General features: G+C 43.1%; 1 protein-coding gene across 13 annotated transcripts in view; it reads right to left on the reverse strand.

The window, feature by feature from the left end:
* The window catches only part of ARMC4 (armadillo repeat containing 4), a 186,674-nt gene that overhangs the window by 112,270 nt on the left and 57,616 nt on the right, over nucleotides 1-16,788 (reverse strand). For all 13 annotated transcript variants that reach the window (XM_021064726.1, XM_021064716.1, XM_021064712.1 and 10 more), the window contains 6 exons: nucleotides 15,389-15,535; nucleotides 14,490-14,699; nucleotides 9,918-10,160; nucleotides 9,103-9,213; nucleotides 5,332-5,486; nucleotides 3,409-3,651 (listed from right to left, as the gene is read on the reverse strand). In XM_021064726.1, the coding sequence (XP_020920385.1) occupies nucleotides 3,409-3,651; nucleotides 5,332-5,486; nucleotides 9,103-9,213; nucleotides 9,918-10,160; nucleotides 14,490-14,699; nucleotides 15,389-15,535 (1,109 nt within the window). The remainder of the gene's footprint in view (nucleotides 1-3,408; nucleotides 3,652-5,331; nucleotides 5,487-9,102; nucleotides 9,214-9,917; nucleotides 10,161-14,489; nucleotides 14,700-15,388; nucleotides 15,536-16,788) is intronic.

Consider the following 16,788-nt stretch of genomic DNA (forward strand, 5'->3'; position numbering starts at 1 on the left):
ACAATTAATATGAAACAATGCATACTGAGTCCTAAAAGCAGGAATCTGAAGTAGTGAGAAAAGTCAGAAGAGTTTTATGAAATCATTGGTGTCTTGAAAATTTTTTCTTTTTTTTCTTTTTAGGGCCACACCCACGGTATATGGAAGGCTAGGGGTTGAATCAGGTCTGCAGCTGCTGGCCTACACCACAGCCACAGCAACGCCAGATCCAAGCCTCGTCTGCAACCTACACCACAGCTCACGGCAATGCCGGATCCTTAACCCACTGAGCAAGGCTAGGGATTAAACCCGCAACCTCATGGTTCCTAGTTGGGTTTGTTTCTGCTGTGCCAAGAGGGGAACTCCTTGAAAATCATTTTTGATTCAAGAGACAAACTGTTATTATTAAGATTTTTCTTATTCTTACTGAAACTAGATATGCAACTATCACGCAAAGGTAACAAAACTGCTATGAGTATATATGTTTATCCTAACATGCAGCCTAAATTTTAGCCACAGCTACAGGCAAACCATTAAAACACAAAACTGTTAGTCATTAAAACAAGTTCCTAACTTAGGAATTATTTAAGACTTACACAAAACAGAGGTCTGTCTGTCATTCCCTCACCATTTAACTTAAAGATCAAAGTCTCAATAGAGCCCTCAAATGGAGCAGTAACAGCCACGTCTGAAACCTGATGCCACAGGTGATGCTGTTTGGATTCCTACCCAGCACAACACACTGTTTTCTAAAACTGACTTTGTGTGTTTCTGAAGGCATTTGTGGGAAAATCCATATTCACTAGTACAAAGATGGGGTCACTTTGCTGCACAGAGCAATTGGCACATAGTGCCAATCAACTCTATAATTTTTAAAAGGTTTAAAAAAGAAAAAGCATTCCTCAACCTCCTTGTTGCACAAGACCAGTCTTTATCTTTATCTTATGAGGCTTTGTCATAAGATTTGACGCTTTTTCTCTCCTTCAACACTCTTCCTCTTTGTTTCTACGGTAACGTCGCCTTTCTGGCTTGGCTTCCCTCACAGCGCTCTGGCTGTTCCTTCTCAAGTTATTTATTTATTTTTTTTGGCCACCCTGCGACATACGGGGCTCCCAGGCCAGGGATCCAACAATGGATCCTTTGAAGCCACTGTGCCAGGCCAGGGATCGAACCTGCATCCCCGCCCTCTAGAGACACCACCGATCCCATTGTGCCACAGTGGGAATGCTTCTTCTCAGTTTCTTTATAGGTACCTCTTCACGGGTCTATTCATTCTCCTTATAAGACCAGGTTCTATAGAGTTGCGGTTTTGTCCTTCTCCCTTTTCTTTCTCTTCCTCACAATCTCACATATATGCAGCACTTAAGTTACCAAATATTCATAATGCTATATGCCCAACCCACATTCTATTCTAAGCTTTAGACACGAACATCGCATTGACCAGCTGCCATTGGCAGAGACATATCCCCTAAGAACCCCAAGGTGTATCCAACCATAACTGAACTTGTCATCCATTTAGTTCACAGTGAATACCTGCCCTGAGCCTCACACCAGGTCAGACAATGAACATGTCATGATGTACAAGCTGACTCCGTTCCTCCCCTAGTGAAATTCATTCGTCCTTCACCCGTCCTCCAGCTATATCCCTCTATCACTAACTGATACCATTATTCATCCAGTTACCCAAGTCAGAAACCTAAATATCGCCCATGACTCTCCCCTCTTCTTTATAACTCGTGTTCAATCATTCGCCTGGTCTTCCTCATTCTCTCCTTTTATTTCTCTTTAATCTGTCAATTACTTTATTCTTTCATTCATTATATTCCACAGGTTTCATTTAAACCACCTTCACTCCTGGTCTCCAATGATCCCCTAAACAAGTGTCTCTGTTTCAGGTTATGCTTAAAAACTTTTATTAACCTTTGATCAACTGTAAAGCAAAACCCAAACTTAGCCTGAGGCACAAGGGCCTGAATTATAATTGCTTCTTGACAGGCCTGGGCTGCACCTTCAAAGCTCCTTCATTGCAGGTGAGAAGTTAAAGTGAGTTATTCACCATTTAGAGTTCTCTTGTTCTCCATTTATAGCAGGTTCAATAACATGACTAACTTGACAGAAAAGAACAACAGAATGAGTACAGATACCGATTCTATACACTTTAATTTTGTACCTATGTATGACTGCTTTAAATTGCTATTACTTAAAGCCATTGCTATGTAAACAATTTGAGCCAACAATTACCTAGCACTATTATGTATCAAGCACCTTAGACATAGTAACTCACTCAATCACTATGATCCAATGAGGTGGGCATGGTAACTATCGCCTTGTTATACATGTGGTAGCCAAGGAACTAAGCAGTTTAACAATTTGCTGAAGGAAACACAGTTGGTAAGTGGTGAGACTGGCATTCTGGCCAGTGGTTTCAGAATCTATACTCTTAACGATCATACACTACTATTCAAAATAAAAAGAGATTGTGTAAGGTATTAAACAAAAACTTGATTTTTTAAAGATGATGCATATTCATCATACAGACTGTATATAAAATGCAACATAGAAAGTAAAAAATATCCCAAATCCTACAATTCAGAAATTATCATTAATAGCGAATATGAATTATTCCAGATATCTCTTTATGCCTATAGCTAGATAAAAGGATGTATGGATAGGTAAGAGAGACAGATAAATGGATGGACGGATGGATGGAAGGATGGATGGAGAGATAGAGATGAAAATAATTTTTAAATACTATCTATATACTATCTGTTGATGTATTTATTGGCAAGATGATAAAATTTGCATATCTACTCATCCACCCTTCTCTTTTCTATTTTTTGTCAGTTCTATTTACATTATCATTATCAATACCCATAAAATATAGATGATTCTCCTAATGGTAATTCTTCCATCATTTTGATTGATTACTGGTATTTTAAGTCCTCCTGCTCCAGCCCTCCAGCTCATCCAAGGGAACAGTCTGGCTATGTTAAGTCATGACTGGGGAATCTTGTGATTATTGATACGTAAGCAAGTTTTACTTTTTCATTACTCACACACGCCAGTTCTAAGAGATGACCCTATTCCGTGGCTCCCTGAGTATCCCCAAAACACTCTCAGAAAAAAATCTTTCAGCCTCTAGGAGTTCCCCTTGTGGCTCAGCAGAAATGAACCTGACTAGCATCCCTGAGGATGCAGATTCGATCCCTGGGCTCACTCAGTGGGTTAAGGATCTGGTGTTGCCGTGAGCTGTGGTGTAGGTCGCAGAAGCAGCTTGGATCCCATGTTGCTGTGGCTGTGGCATAGGCCAGCAGCTGTAGCTCTGATTTGACCTCTAGCCTGGGAACTTCCATGTGCCACAAATGCAGCACTAAAACAAACCAAACCAAAACAAAACACAAAAAACTATCAGCCTCTAGGGCCACTTACATCATACTCTCAGGCTCTACTGCACAAGCGCCGACAGCTTTCGTGACATTGACAAGTAGAGCTTGGTTTATTCCAACGAGGAGGTTCACAAGAGGCTGAATGCCCCCGCACCTCCGGACAATGACCCTGTTCTCGTGCTCTTGACAGCATTCTCCCAGCGCACCAACGACGTTCACAAGCACTTCTTCCGGCTGGTCAGTTAGAAGTCCCACCAAAGTTTCGATGGCTTTGTACTCCCGAAATCTAAGTTCACCACAAGCGAAAGAGGGTAGGAAGGAAGGAAAAGGGGTACACGGTATTATCTCGGGTATAAAGTCTGCTGACAATAACATTAATCATAACATTACCAGCTGAAATTTACTAAATGCCAACTCTACACCCATCCCATCCTTACAACAACCCTGTGATGGAGATCCTATTAGAATGCCCATCTGCCAAATGCTAATCTGAAGCTTGGTAAATAGCGAAGCCAACATTCACACACACAACTGTCTTGCCCTTAAGTACTATGTTATTACACAGCCTCTAAGACAACTACAACGTCTTCTGAATCGGAGCATCCATAACCCCACTATGATAAGGGTTCTCCCATGATATAGGGACAATTTCACATCAGCAAAGCAAAATAAACATTTTGCGTGTGTGTGTGTGTGTGTGTGTGTGTATGTGTGTTACATAGAACGTGTAAATAGGTGTCTTGGTAAAGACAGTCCTCACCCTGACACAGGGAAGAGCTGCCCCAGGACATCCATCCCAGAGTGTGCAAACTCTAAAAATATGTGAAAAGATAAATTCAAAGATGAAGATCAATCAAATGGTTGTAGAGTTGACAAACACTTTCAAATTCAATGAAATTATATTTGAAAATGACTAGTCGTTAAGACTAACTGGTAAGTTGACATGTAGACAACTCATCTTGGTTATCTTTAGAAAAAGAATGGAGGAGCTCCCATTGAAGCTCGGTGGGTTAAGAACCCGAGATAGTGTCCATGAGGATCTGGGTTCAATCCCTGGCCTCGCTCAGTGGCTTAAGGATCTGGTGTTGCCACAACCTTCGGCGTAGGTTGCAGAGGTGGCTCAGCTCCGGTGTTGCCGTGGCTGTGGCGTAGGCCTCAGTTGCAGCTCCAGTTCCACCCGTAGCCCAGAAACTTCCATATGCTGCGGGTGCAGCTGTGGAAAGGAGGGAAGGAGGGGAGGAAGGAAGGGAGGGATGAATGGAACCACTTCCATCTCTAAAGATTCTGTGGGGAATTCATTTTGTCACCTTGATAGGTCTCTGCAGGAAACATCAAGGGTATTTCTCACTTAAATGGGTGCAAAACAGCCCATGGGCCTAGGGAGATTACGTCAGTAAGCCCCTTTCTCCCACTGAGGCACAAAAGCAAGTGCCAGCTGCGGGGATGGGAAGTAGGGGTCCTTTATTTCTAAGAAGCTCTTAATTCTGCCAACTTGGTCCAGACTGTACCTCTATGAAAACTACAGTAGTAGCACTGAATCAAGGCTTTATTAAAACAGCATTAAAACGGAAAAATGGGAGTTCCCACTGTGGCTCAGTGGTAACGAACCCAACTAGTATCCATGAGGATGCAGGTTTGATGCCTGACCTTGCTCAGTGGGTTAAGGGTCTGGTGTTGCCACGAGCCATGGTGTAGGTCATAGACATGGCTCGGACCCTGCATTGCTATGGCTGTGGTATAGGTTGGCAGCTGCAGTTCCGATTCAACCCCTACCCTGGGAATTTCCATATGCTGCACACATGGCCCTAAAAAGCAAAATAAACTTAAAGTAGAGTAGAATAGAGTAGAGTAAAAAAATAAAATAAAATAAAATAAAACAAAATAAAATAAAATAAAACAAAATAAAACAAAAGAATGTGTTTTGATGGCCATGTTTTAATAGAGAACACTGAAACCCTTCTCTTACTTGATGACATTCTCTTTGCTGATGGAACATTTCCATATCGCCCCTGTGACAGCGGCCAAGCGTTCTTTATTGTCAGTGTTGTTGAGGAGGGAGGCCAGGGGTTTGAGTCCTCCATGCAGCCTAACCAGGTCACGGGTCTCCTCATCTTCTGCACACTACACAAGAAGCAAAGCAGATGCTGTCATGGATCGAGGTACCTCGTGCCTTCAGGGACTGTTGAAGGGGCTGTCCTTCTAGTAGCCATGAAACCTTTTCAAAGAGTATCATGTTCCGAAGGAGACTACAAGTAAAATATAAATCTTTTCTCAGAGTTCCCGTCGTGGCGCAGTGGTTAGTGAATTCGACTAGGAACCATGAGGTTGCGGGTTCGGTCCCTGCCCTTGCTCAGTGGGTTAACGATCCGGCGTTGCTGTGAGCTGTGGTGTAGGTTGTGAGCTGTGGTGTAGGTTGCAGACGCGGCTCGGATCCAGCGTTGCTGTGGCTCTGGTGTAGGCCGGTGGCTACAGCTCCGATTCGACCCCTAGCCTGGGAACCTCCATATGCCGAGGGAGCAGCCCAAAGAAATAACAAAAAAAGACAAAAAAAAAAAAATCTTTTCTAGCTGACAGCATCTTCAGTCCTTTATGTGGTTTTGGCGATGCCTTGCAGTTTCTACACACATGGCAATCCTTCCCAGCCAGTTCTGGGGTAGCCTGGCTTCTACCAAGATGGAGGCAGAGGTCAGTAAGAAACCTAGGGTACCACATGTATGCTGGAAGAAATCTTCAGGGATGTTAGCCAGAGTCAAGGATTCAGTCAGGTCTAAGAGGTGAGGAATTTCCCCAGAAGAGCTTCTATGCCCAGACCAGTGGGTTATATCAACAGCAACCAACATTTTATTCAAGCACATTTATCCATATGTTTATGTTGTTATCCTTTGAAATAAACATGTACAGATATTCCCAATTGATGACCCCTCCCAGTTTATAGAGCCAAAAGGTGATCAATTCAGCACAGATTTACTTTTATTTTAAGCATAGAGTTGCCCTCGAAGCTCATGTGATGCATATCATGTGTCACCCATGAAGCCCCATGAGAAATCCTTATTGCAATGCACCACAAGGCACCTGCCACGTTTACCTTCTATTAATGACTTTAGTTCTAGTTCAATTGTAACGTTTAAAAATTGATCACTATTTTTAACCCACCCTTAATGCTCACTCATATGAGGGATATATATATAAGTCAAGACTATAGTTCCTTAAAAGGAACCCTCCTACACTGTTGGTGGGAATGTAAATTGGTGCAGCCACTACAGAAAACAGTACAGAGATTTCTCAAGAAACTAAAAATAGAACAACCATATGACCAGAAATTCCACAATTGCATGTACATCGAAAAAAAAAAAAAAACAAAAACAAAACCAAAAACAGTAATTCGAAAAGATACATGAGGAGTTCCCATAGTGGTGCTGTGGAAACAAATCTGACTAGGAACCATGAAGTTGCAGGTTCAATCCCTGGCCTCCCTCACTGGGTTAAGGATCCAGCATTGCCATGAGCTGTGGAGAAAGTTGCATACATGGCACTGATCTAATGTTGCTGTGGCTGTGGCATAGGATGGCAGCTGTAGCTCTGATTCGACCCCTAGCCCGGGAACCTCCATATGCAGCTGGTGTGGCCCTAAAAAGAAAAAAAGAATACATGCACCCCAATGTTCATAGCAGCATTACTTACAATAGCCAAGACATGGAAACAACCTAAGTGTCCATCAACAGACGAATGGATAAAGAAGCTGTGGTACATAAACACACACACACACACACACACACACACACACACACACACACACACACACACACACACTGGAATACTACTCAGCCATAAAAAAGGACATTTTACCATTTGCAGCAACATGGGTAGACTTGGAGAGCATTAAGCTAATGAAATAAGTCAGAGAATGATAAATACTTAGGGTATTGCTTATATGTAGAATCTAAAAAATACAACAAGTGAATATAACAAAAAAGAAGCAGACTTACAAAGAGTTTAAAATTAAAAAGACCATATATCCTTGTTATGAGTGAGTAGTGTCCCCTCTAACTCAGACGCTGACATCCTCACCCTGTACCTCAGAGTATGACAGGGGAAATTAAGGTTAAATAAGGTCATTGAGGGGGTGTGAATTCAGTATGACTGGTGTCCTTCTAAGAAGAGGATATCAGGACACAGAAGAAGCACCACAGAAGACAGAGGGAGAAGGACAAGGGACATGAAGTCAATGCCTACAAGCCAAGGATTGAGTCCTCAACAGCTGAGCTCAGATGTTCAGCTTCCAGACAGTGAGGAAATAAATTTCTGTTGTTTAAGCCCCCAGGTATACAGTTACAAGCAGTCCCAGAAAACAACACAACCCTCCACCGACACGAACCCTTCTCTGAGCCCGTCTTTCCAGAGCATTCTCTCACCTTGCACATTTTATCTATTTTTAAAAACTATTCTATTTATGTATTTAGGCTTTTTAGGGCCCTACCCACAGCATATGGAAATTCCCAGGCTAGGGGTCAAATTGGAGCTGCAGCTGCCAGCCTACACCACAGCCACAGCAATGCCAGATCCTTAATCCACTGAGCAAGGCCAGAGATCAAACCCACATCCTCATGGTTACTAGTTGGGCTCATGACCACAGAGTCATGACGGGAACTCTACCTTGCATATTTTAAAATGCATTCTCCTAGAACAACAACTCTGATTAGGCAGAGACCAGTGCCGCCAGTAGCCAGCCTTATACAAATTTGTTTGTCTTTTCCTTAACTATGCTAACCTGTTTTTTTTTTTTTTTTTGGAATCCAATGAAACCTGTAATCCACAAAAAGTTAATGAAGATTAAAATAAGCAAATTCAGGAGTTTCTGTCATGGCTCAGCAGAAATGAATCTGACTAGCATCCATGAGGATGCAGGTTCAATCCCAGGCCTCACTCAGGGGCTTAAGGATCCAGCATTGCTGTGAGCTGTGGTGTAGGTGCAGCCGAGGCTTGGACCTGACGGTGCTGTGGCTGGCAGCTACAGCTCTGATTGGACTCCCAGCCTGGGAATTTCCATATGCCGTGAGTGCAGACCCAAACAGACAAAAAATAAAATAAAATAAGCAAATTCATAAAAGATAAAACAGGAATAGGAGTTCCCATTGTGGTTCAGCAAGTTAAGGACCTGATGTTGTCTCTGTGAGGCTGCAGGTTTGATCCCGGACCTCACTCAGTGGGTTAAGGATCTGGCGTTGCTGTGGCTGTAACGTAGGCCTCAGCTGCAGCTCAGATTCAACCCCTGGCTGGGGAACTTCCATATGCTGCAGGTGCGGCCCTGAAAAAAACAGAAAAAAAAAAAAATCAGGAATACACATACACACACATACACAACACACATTCATTCATCTTGTGGTAGCAGATACATTTCCCAAGACTGTTGTGTTTGAACAGGGTATATGAAAAGCACTATAAAGGCACCGCATACTGTTTGGCTATTTCATACTACATTCATCATTTCAGCAGACAGAGACATGTAAATATCTTACAGAATTATAAATAATCTGACATGTTGAAGCAGGTTCCTCTCTGACATTTACAGGCATGGTCATTACCATAGACACAGGTTCTCAGATCTGTGTGAGCAGGAAATCCCAAGGGGTTCCTGTTACAAATGTAGATGCCTGAGCCCCCTCCCCAGAGAATGGGACCTCACAAAGCACCACCTTACCCCTCGTGAAGACAGCCAGCAGCCCGGGACCCCACGTACCTGGTAGATGGCCATGGCGCAATGCTCCTGCAGCTGCTCGTTTTCACTATTGAGGTTCTTCACCAGATTTTCAATGATCCTTTCCGCTTTGATTGCAGCTCGGTAGTTTTCCTAGGGGAAAAAAAACCTTCCATAGTTATGTGTGCAGAATGCATAAATATAACTATTCGCATTTATTCATGACGGCACTGAACAAATTTTCTCAGTGCACACCAGCGTTCACCCCTGACATACAGATATAACAATAAGAGAATTTTTCAAAAATGCTCATTTTCAAAAATATATTCATTCTCTCAACTGTATCACCAAGGTATTAATGAAAGCAATTTTCTGTTAGGGTCGTCTCCTCTTTCTAATAGAGTGGTGACTTCTTGGGAAAAAAGAAAATCCTCAGCAGTCTTGATAACCTTAATTATTTTTCCACTAAAGAAAGTCAGGGGGATTATTTTGTTCTTTTTTTTGGCTGAGTAATATAATGCCCTTGACTTTCTTTAGTGGAAAAATAATTAAGGTTAGGGGAAGGGGAGGGGGTGGGATGGACTGGGAATCTGGGGTTCATAGAGGCAAACTACTGCCTTTGCAATGGATAAGCAATGAGATCCTGCTGTATAGCACTTGGAACTATATCTAGTCACTTGTGATGGAGCATGATAATGCGAGAAAAAAGAATGTATATATGTATGTGAGACTGGGTCACCTTGCTGTATAGGAGAAAATTGACAGAACACTGTAAAGCAGCTATAATGGAAAAAATAAAAATCATTATTAAAAAGAAAAGAAAAGAAAGTCAAGGGAAGCAGAGCTGGCCTGGGTACCTCTGAGGCACATTCTTGCAATGTCCCCACCACCGGAATGAGCATATCTTGGTGAGACGTCTTCAGTAACCGAGCCAACAGAGGAATGCCCCCGGCTTTGCGGATGGCTTCTTTATTCGCATAGCTCTTGCTGCAGCTCCACAGAGCCAGCGCCCCACAGCGGGCCACCTCCACGTCTCGGGTCTCGTACAGGCTCAAGTAAGCCGGTTCCGGCAAATTCTGCCCACAGTCAAGTAGAGCGACCTAGGAGAATAAAGAAAATAAATGCAACGTCCGTGGGAATCTTTAAAATGAAACTTAACCCATCCCACAGCAGCTACAGAACTGCTACCACGATCACCTCCATCAAAAATCAGAATCCTTGGAGTTTCCCTGTGGCTCACCGGGAACAAACTAAACTAGTATCCACGAGGATGCAGGTTCGATCCCTGGCCTCACTCAGTGGCTAAGGATCTGGCATTGCCTCAAGCTGTAGCATAGGTTGCAGATGTGGCTCAGATCCAGTGTTGCTGTGGCTGTGGTGAAGGGCTGCAGCTAAAGTTCCGATTCAATCCCTCACCTGAGAACCTCTGTATGCCACAGGTGTGGCCCTAAAAATAATAATAATAATAATAATAAATTTCAAAATAAAATAAAATGGATGGGTTACAGAGACCTACTGTATAGCACAGGGTAATCTACTCAATAGTATGTGATAACCTATACAGAAAATGAACCTGAAAAGGAATGTATCTATGTATAATGTATAACAAATTTATTCTGCTGTACACCTGAAACTAACACAACTTTCAAAGTCAATTATACTCCAATAAAATCTATTCTATTCTATTCTATTCTATTCTATTCTATTCCATTCTATTCTATTCTATTCTATTCCATTCCATTCCATTCCATTCCATTCCATTCCATTCTTCTTTGGGCCACACCTGCCGCATATGGAAGTTCCCAGGCTAGGGGTCGAATTGGAGCTGCACTTGCTGGCCAACACCACAGCCACAGCAGTGTGGGATCTGAGCTGCTTCCACAGCCTATACTGCAGCTTGAGCAATGCCAGATCCTTAACCCACTGAGCGACAGCAGGGATCGAATTTGCATCTTCACGGATACTATGTTGAGTTCTTAATCGGCTGAGCCAAAATGAGAACTCCTAAGTTAAATTATTAAATTTTTCATTGACGTATAGTTGATTTACAATATTTGTTCCAGCTGTACCACATAGTGATTCGCTATTTCTGTAGATTATACTCCAGTAAATTTTAAAATATTAGCCATATTCCCTGTGCTGTTCAATAGGCTCTTGTTGCTTATTGATTTCATACATAGTACTTTGTGCCTCTTCATCCCCTACCTCTACCTTGCACCCCTTAGCACTAGTAACCACTAGTCTATGTATCTTCGAGTTAGTGTTTTGTTAGATTCAATTGTTTCTTGATCCTCCTCCTCCAAGTGGAGTGAATGGATCACTTCCCTCCTTAGTCCCTGCAGCGTTTCCAGTACTGACACAGAACACCTAATATACCCACTGTTAGGAGTTTATTTTTGCCTACACCCATCCCCGCCCTCACACTCCGAACGACCATGAGTCTGTGACATCACCATGATGAGGGACTTGAATGTTTATTTACGTGTGGGTTTCCCACCACCTCGTTCTATTGACCCACATTTCCGGGAGTATTTGAACTGGTTTTTGGTGAGAGGATCAAGCACCCTGTCCATGCAGGGCATTGTGGGAACTGGCCCAGGACCCCCAGCAGTGGATCTTGCATCTTTCCTGCCCAGATGCACCCCCACCTGCTCATAGTTGCCTCTGCAGAGCCTGAGCCCCATTTGTGCCCAAACCCACTGTGCCAGTGCCCCTATCTGCTCTGATCCTGACCTCGGCTCCCTGCCCCAGCTTGACCTCTGTCCTAGACGGTCTCCCTCATTTTCAGTTTTAGTTGGGGTGACTCTTGTCTGCATGTGTCATTCGCTCTCCCATGCCCAGCAAACCAAAAATGGATTCCCAATCCTGGTCCTTCCCAGACGGACCCACCAATTCCAACCCAGCAATTCCAAGTTTACTATCAGTCTATCCATCATTGGCCTTTCCTGTTTTCGAATTTAGCAATACTTTAAAATTAGATTAAAATGCATTTCAATAGCCAAGACATGGAAACAACCTAAATGTCCATCGGCAGAGGAGTGGATCAAGAAGATGTGGTACATATACATAATGGAATATTACTCAGCCATTAAAAGGAACAAAATACCAGCATTTTTAGCAACATGGATGGACCTAGAAATTACCATGCTAAGTGAAGTCAGCCATACAATGAGACACCAACATCAAATGCTTTCACCGACATGTGGAATCTGAAAAAAGGACAGACTGAACTTCTTTGCAGAACAGATTCTGACTCACAGACTTTGAAAAACTTATGGTCTCTGGAGGAGACAGTTTGGGGGGTGGTGGGATGTGCTTGGGTTGTGGGATGGAAATCCTGTGAAATTGGATAGTGATGATCATTGTACAACTACAATGATAAATTCATGGAGTAATTAAAAAAAAAGAGCTAAAATTAAGTAAAATTGCTGGATACAAAATCAAAATAAAATAAAATGCATGTCATTATTTTGACGGTATGACTGTAACTGCCCAAATTCCAGGCCCCCAAACGTGAAGCATAAGATGTCCTTAAAGACCTACCTGAGTGTTAGATCACACTGTTCACTCTTACAAGTTAATGAAAGCAGTTTCAGTTTCACATCAGCAAAATACGATTTCATGATTTAAGCAGACTAATGATAACCATCTTAATAGTGACCTTTGCCCAAACGCTTTACTATGGAAATTTTCAAATATACACAAAGGCTGAGAGAATTGTATAGCAACATCCAAACATCCAGTACCTAGGTTCTCTAATTACCAATCTCCTATGTCTGCTTTAATCACATAACTATCTGTTCATCTCTCCAGCCGTGAGTCCACCTTGGTTTTGAGGCAAATAATTATAAGGTATCACTCTCCGCAGATTACAAGTGAATAAAGCAAAAACAGGATTTCAGGGCATGTCTGAACATGTTTCACTGTGTATGTAGTCATGTTAAATCCATGTTAATTCAATAGATATTGATTAACCCTTTATATGTGTGAGGTGCTGGGCTAAGGTGCTGAGGATGATGCCAAGGCGAATGAGACATGCCTCTTACTTTAGGGAACTTAAAGCACAGGAGTGGTGACAATCCAGTAAGACAGAAGCTGTGGGAGAAACACGAGATCTAACGAGGGCGAAGATGCACTTCCATATTGTACATGATAAAGATCCTTCCTCGGAGTTCCCACTGTGGCCGAGCAGGTTAAGACCCTGACATAGTGTCCAGGAGGATGCTGGCTCAATCCCCGGCCTCGCTCAGTGGGTTAAGGATCTGGCATTGCTGCAAGTTGCAGCATAGGTCACACATAGCTTGGATCCAGTTTTTCTGTGGCTGTGGTGTAGGCTGGCTACTGCAGCTCCAATTCTAACCCTAGCCCAGGAACTTCCATATGTTTCAGGTGCAGCCTTAAGGAGAAAAAAGAAAAAAAAAAAAAAAGATCCTTTCTGTCATGGCAGGGGTATTGAGCAAATGCTAACGTCTCTTTCTCCATGGTAATCACTTTTCTGATTATAAAAGTAAATATACAACAAACTGGCAAATGTAGAAAAATAGGAAGGAAATTTGGTAATCACTTCAGAGAAAACCCCTTGTGAACAATTTTGTGTATTTCAAGTGATTTTTCTATACTTGCTGGGTATGGTCTTTACAAATTGGGATTATATGAGTTCCCACTGTGGCACAACAGGATTGACAGGCTCTTGGGAGGGCTAGGATACAGGTTCAATCCACCACCCAGCATTAAGGATCCAGCATTGCTGCAGCTACAGCTTAGGTCGTGACTGTGGCTCAGATCTGACCCCCTGCCCAGGAGCTCCATAGGCCATGGGGTGGCCAAAAAAGGAAAAAAAGGGGGCGGGGATTATAGGTATCAGTTTTTCATCCTGTTATGATTTTGATATTGAACATACATTTATTCTTTGTTACTCTATAAAATTCCAAGACACAACACCTAGAGCTGACAATGGATGCTTCTTATGGACATTATTTTACTCATCTCACACTATAAAACCTGCTGTTGTCAGCTGTCACTCTTGGAAGTGACAATGAGATGAGTAAATGCCTGCAGTTCGGTCTCTATGCGGACATTTCGTCCCAGTGAGGCCACTACATCAGTGTACATGGGCTACCAGACAGCATTCTACCAGTCAGGATCGCACCACCCTCTTCCCAATGCTGCCTGCACACGTGGGTGCCCCCCCACCCCGCCCCCCGGCTAATTTTTAAAATTCTATATTTCTTTGAAAAATGAGGTCAAACATGTTTGTTGGCCACTTGCCAATGTAAATATACAAAACTAATTTTCAAGGACATGTTATACAAAAAGAAGTTTCCCAGAACACGCCCGGGGGTTATTTAGTGTCCAAGAGGAGTCCAGAAGGACAGCAGGGAGCTGGCATGCCGGTGGCGGCTGGGGCACCGTCAGGGGAACTTACTCACCAGTTTGGTGATCCCCCCGTGGCGTCGCACGGCCTGCCGGGCTCTTCTGAACTTGGCAACATTTGCTATCGTCTCAGCTGCCAAACATTTCAGACTCTTATGCGGAGAATCAAGTATATTAACCATAATTGGTAAGCCCCCAAGGTCAACAATATTACGTCTGATTTGAGGATTATGACTGATTTCCTTCAGGATTTTTAATGAACCAATCTAAACGGGAAGAAAAAGTCCAAGATGAATGGCTGCTTGATGCATAACCACTGCTATATTTTTTAAAAATTCCAAGTCCACCTAAAACCCTTCCCCAATTAAGATTTTTAAGGGAATAGTTTCTGGACAGGTGTTATACATATCCTCTGCATTTTCCTTCAATTAGGTAGACAAATATTCATCATTTAAGAATAAGATGCATGTGCTGGAGTTCCCGTTGTGGTTCAGCAGGTTATGAACCAGACTAGTATCCGTGAGGATACAGGTTCGATCCCTGGCCTCGCTCAGTGGGTTAAGGATCTGGTGTTGCCTTGAGTTGTGGTGTAGGTTGCAGATGTGGCTCAGATCTGGCATTGCTGTGGCTGTGGTGAAGGCTGGCAGCTGCAGCTCCGATTTAACCCCTAGCCTGGGGTTAAACTGCTATATGCTGTGGGTGTGGCCGTATAAAGCAAATAAATACATTAATTAAAATTAAAATTAAAAATAAGAAGCACATGCTAAAGGAAAGGAACCAAAAGAGAAGGAAGAAAAGCAGACAGTTGATAAGGGCACTTGCTAGTGGAAGCAGCAAGTTATCAGTAATGACAAGGATGGGAAACAAGCAGCAAGAAGGGCAGACAGGCAACACTAAGAAGAAGCAGGTGACGGGGACGAGCAAGGCTCCTCATCCTTGTGATGGAGCCACTCACCTGACATTTGACTTCATCCGTCTCAAGTAAATTTATTAAAACTTCAAGGCCTCCAACATCCCTGATCGCCAACTGGCAGGTCTCTTGTGCCAAGTTGAAGTCCTTCATTGAACACAGTGCAATCACTGTGGCCGTCTGATTTCCTCCCTACAAGGACATGAGGCCACAGAAAGGTTAGATACAATCACACTCCCATAAACGTTTTCTGAGCAGTGATGCATCTGTGAACTGGGAAGTACGAGGCCCTCTACATGGCATGTTCCATTTTTTAAGTTCTCTGTGTGGGTTATAAGCAGCAGGCGGTCTGTCTGCTTTAAAGAGCCACAACCTCAGGCGGCATGAGGACAGGAACAGAGCAGGGCACCAGGCTTGAGAGATGGTCTGGGGAGCATGAGTTTATTGTGGAGGCAATCAGCAGCCCCTGCAGTTCTTGAACTGTGGACTGTGCAGAATAAACCGTGTCTGAATATTATTCTTAAAGAACAGTCTGGTAGCCTGGAGACAGCGAAACTACGTGGGAGGCCGTGCAACAATACACACCAGGAATGAGCATAAGTGAGGAGGGGCTACGGGATGAGAAAGAGGAGGCAGTTCCATCAACACCTGGAGATGGACCCGATGCATGGATGAAGGAGAAAGGAGACAGTTTCACTGTTGAGTGAAACGCTGGCCCAATGATAGACAAATCCGTGTCTGCTTTGCTAACCAATACATGTAAAGACTGGTGAAAAACTACTCTTTTTAAAAATCTGAGAGGGAGGTCCTGTCGTGACTCAGTGGTAATGAACCCAACTAGTATCCATGAGGATGTGGGTTCGATCCCTGGCTCCACTGGGTGGATTAAGGATTTGGCATTGCTGTGAGCTGTGGTGTAGGCTGCAGACATGGTTCGGATCTTGGATTGCTGTGGCTGTAGTATAGGCAGAGGGTGGCAGCTCCAATGTGACCCCTAGACTGGGAACTTCCATATGCTTTGGGTGTGGCCCAAAAAGACCAAAAAAAAAAAAAAATCTGACAAATTTAAAAACTGTTTAATGATTGAAGTTCCTGCTGTGGCACAGTGAGTTAAGGATCTGACTGCAGCAGCTCAGGTTGCTGAGGAGGCGAGGGTTCGATCCCCAGCCCAGAGCAGTAGGTTAAAGGATCTGGCATTGTCACAGCTGTGGCTCAGATTCAATCCCTGGCCTAGGAACTTCCATATGCCTTGGGTGTAGCCATAAAAAAGTAAATCAATAAATAAAAATTTTAATGATTGATCAGTGAATCAGGCCTGCCAGGAAATTAAATCAGAATTTGTTTCAGGAATTCTTAAGCAATGTCCAAAGTCATTGATGCTTTGAAAAATAGTTCATAAGACACAAAAGCAATCTTTTTTTTTTTTTTTGGTCTTTTTGTCTTTT

This window comes from Sus scrofa, chromosome 10 (genome assembly GCF_000003025.6).
Source record: "Sus scrofa isolate TJ Tabasco breed Duroc chromosome 10, Sscrofa11.1, whole genome shotgun sequence".
Classification (NCBI taxonomy): Eukaryota; Metazoa; Chordata; class Mammalia; order Artiodactyla; family Suidae; genus Sus; species Sus scrofa.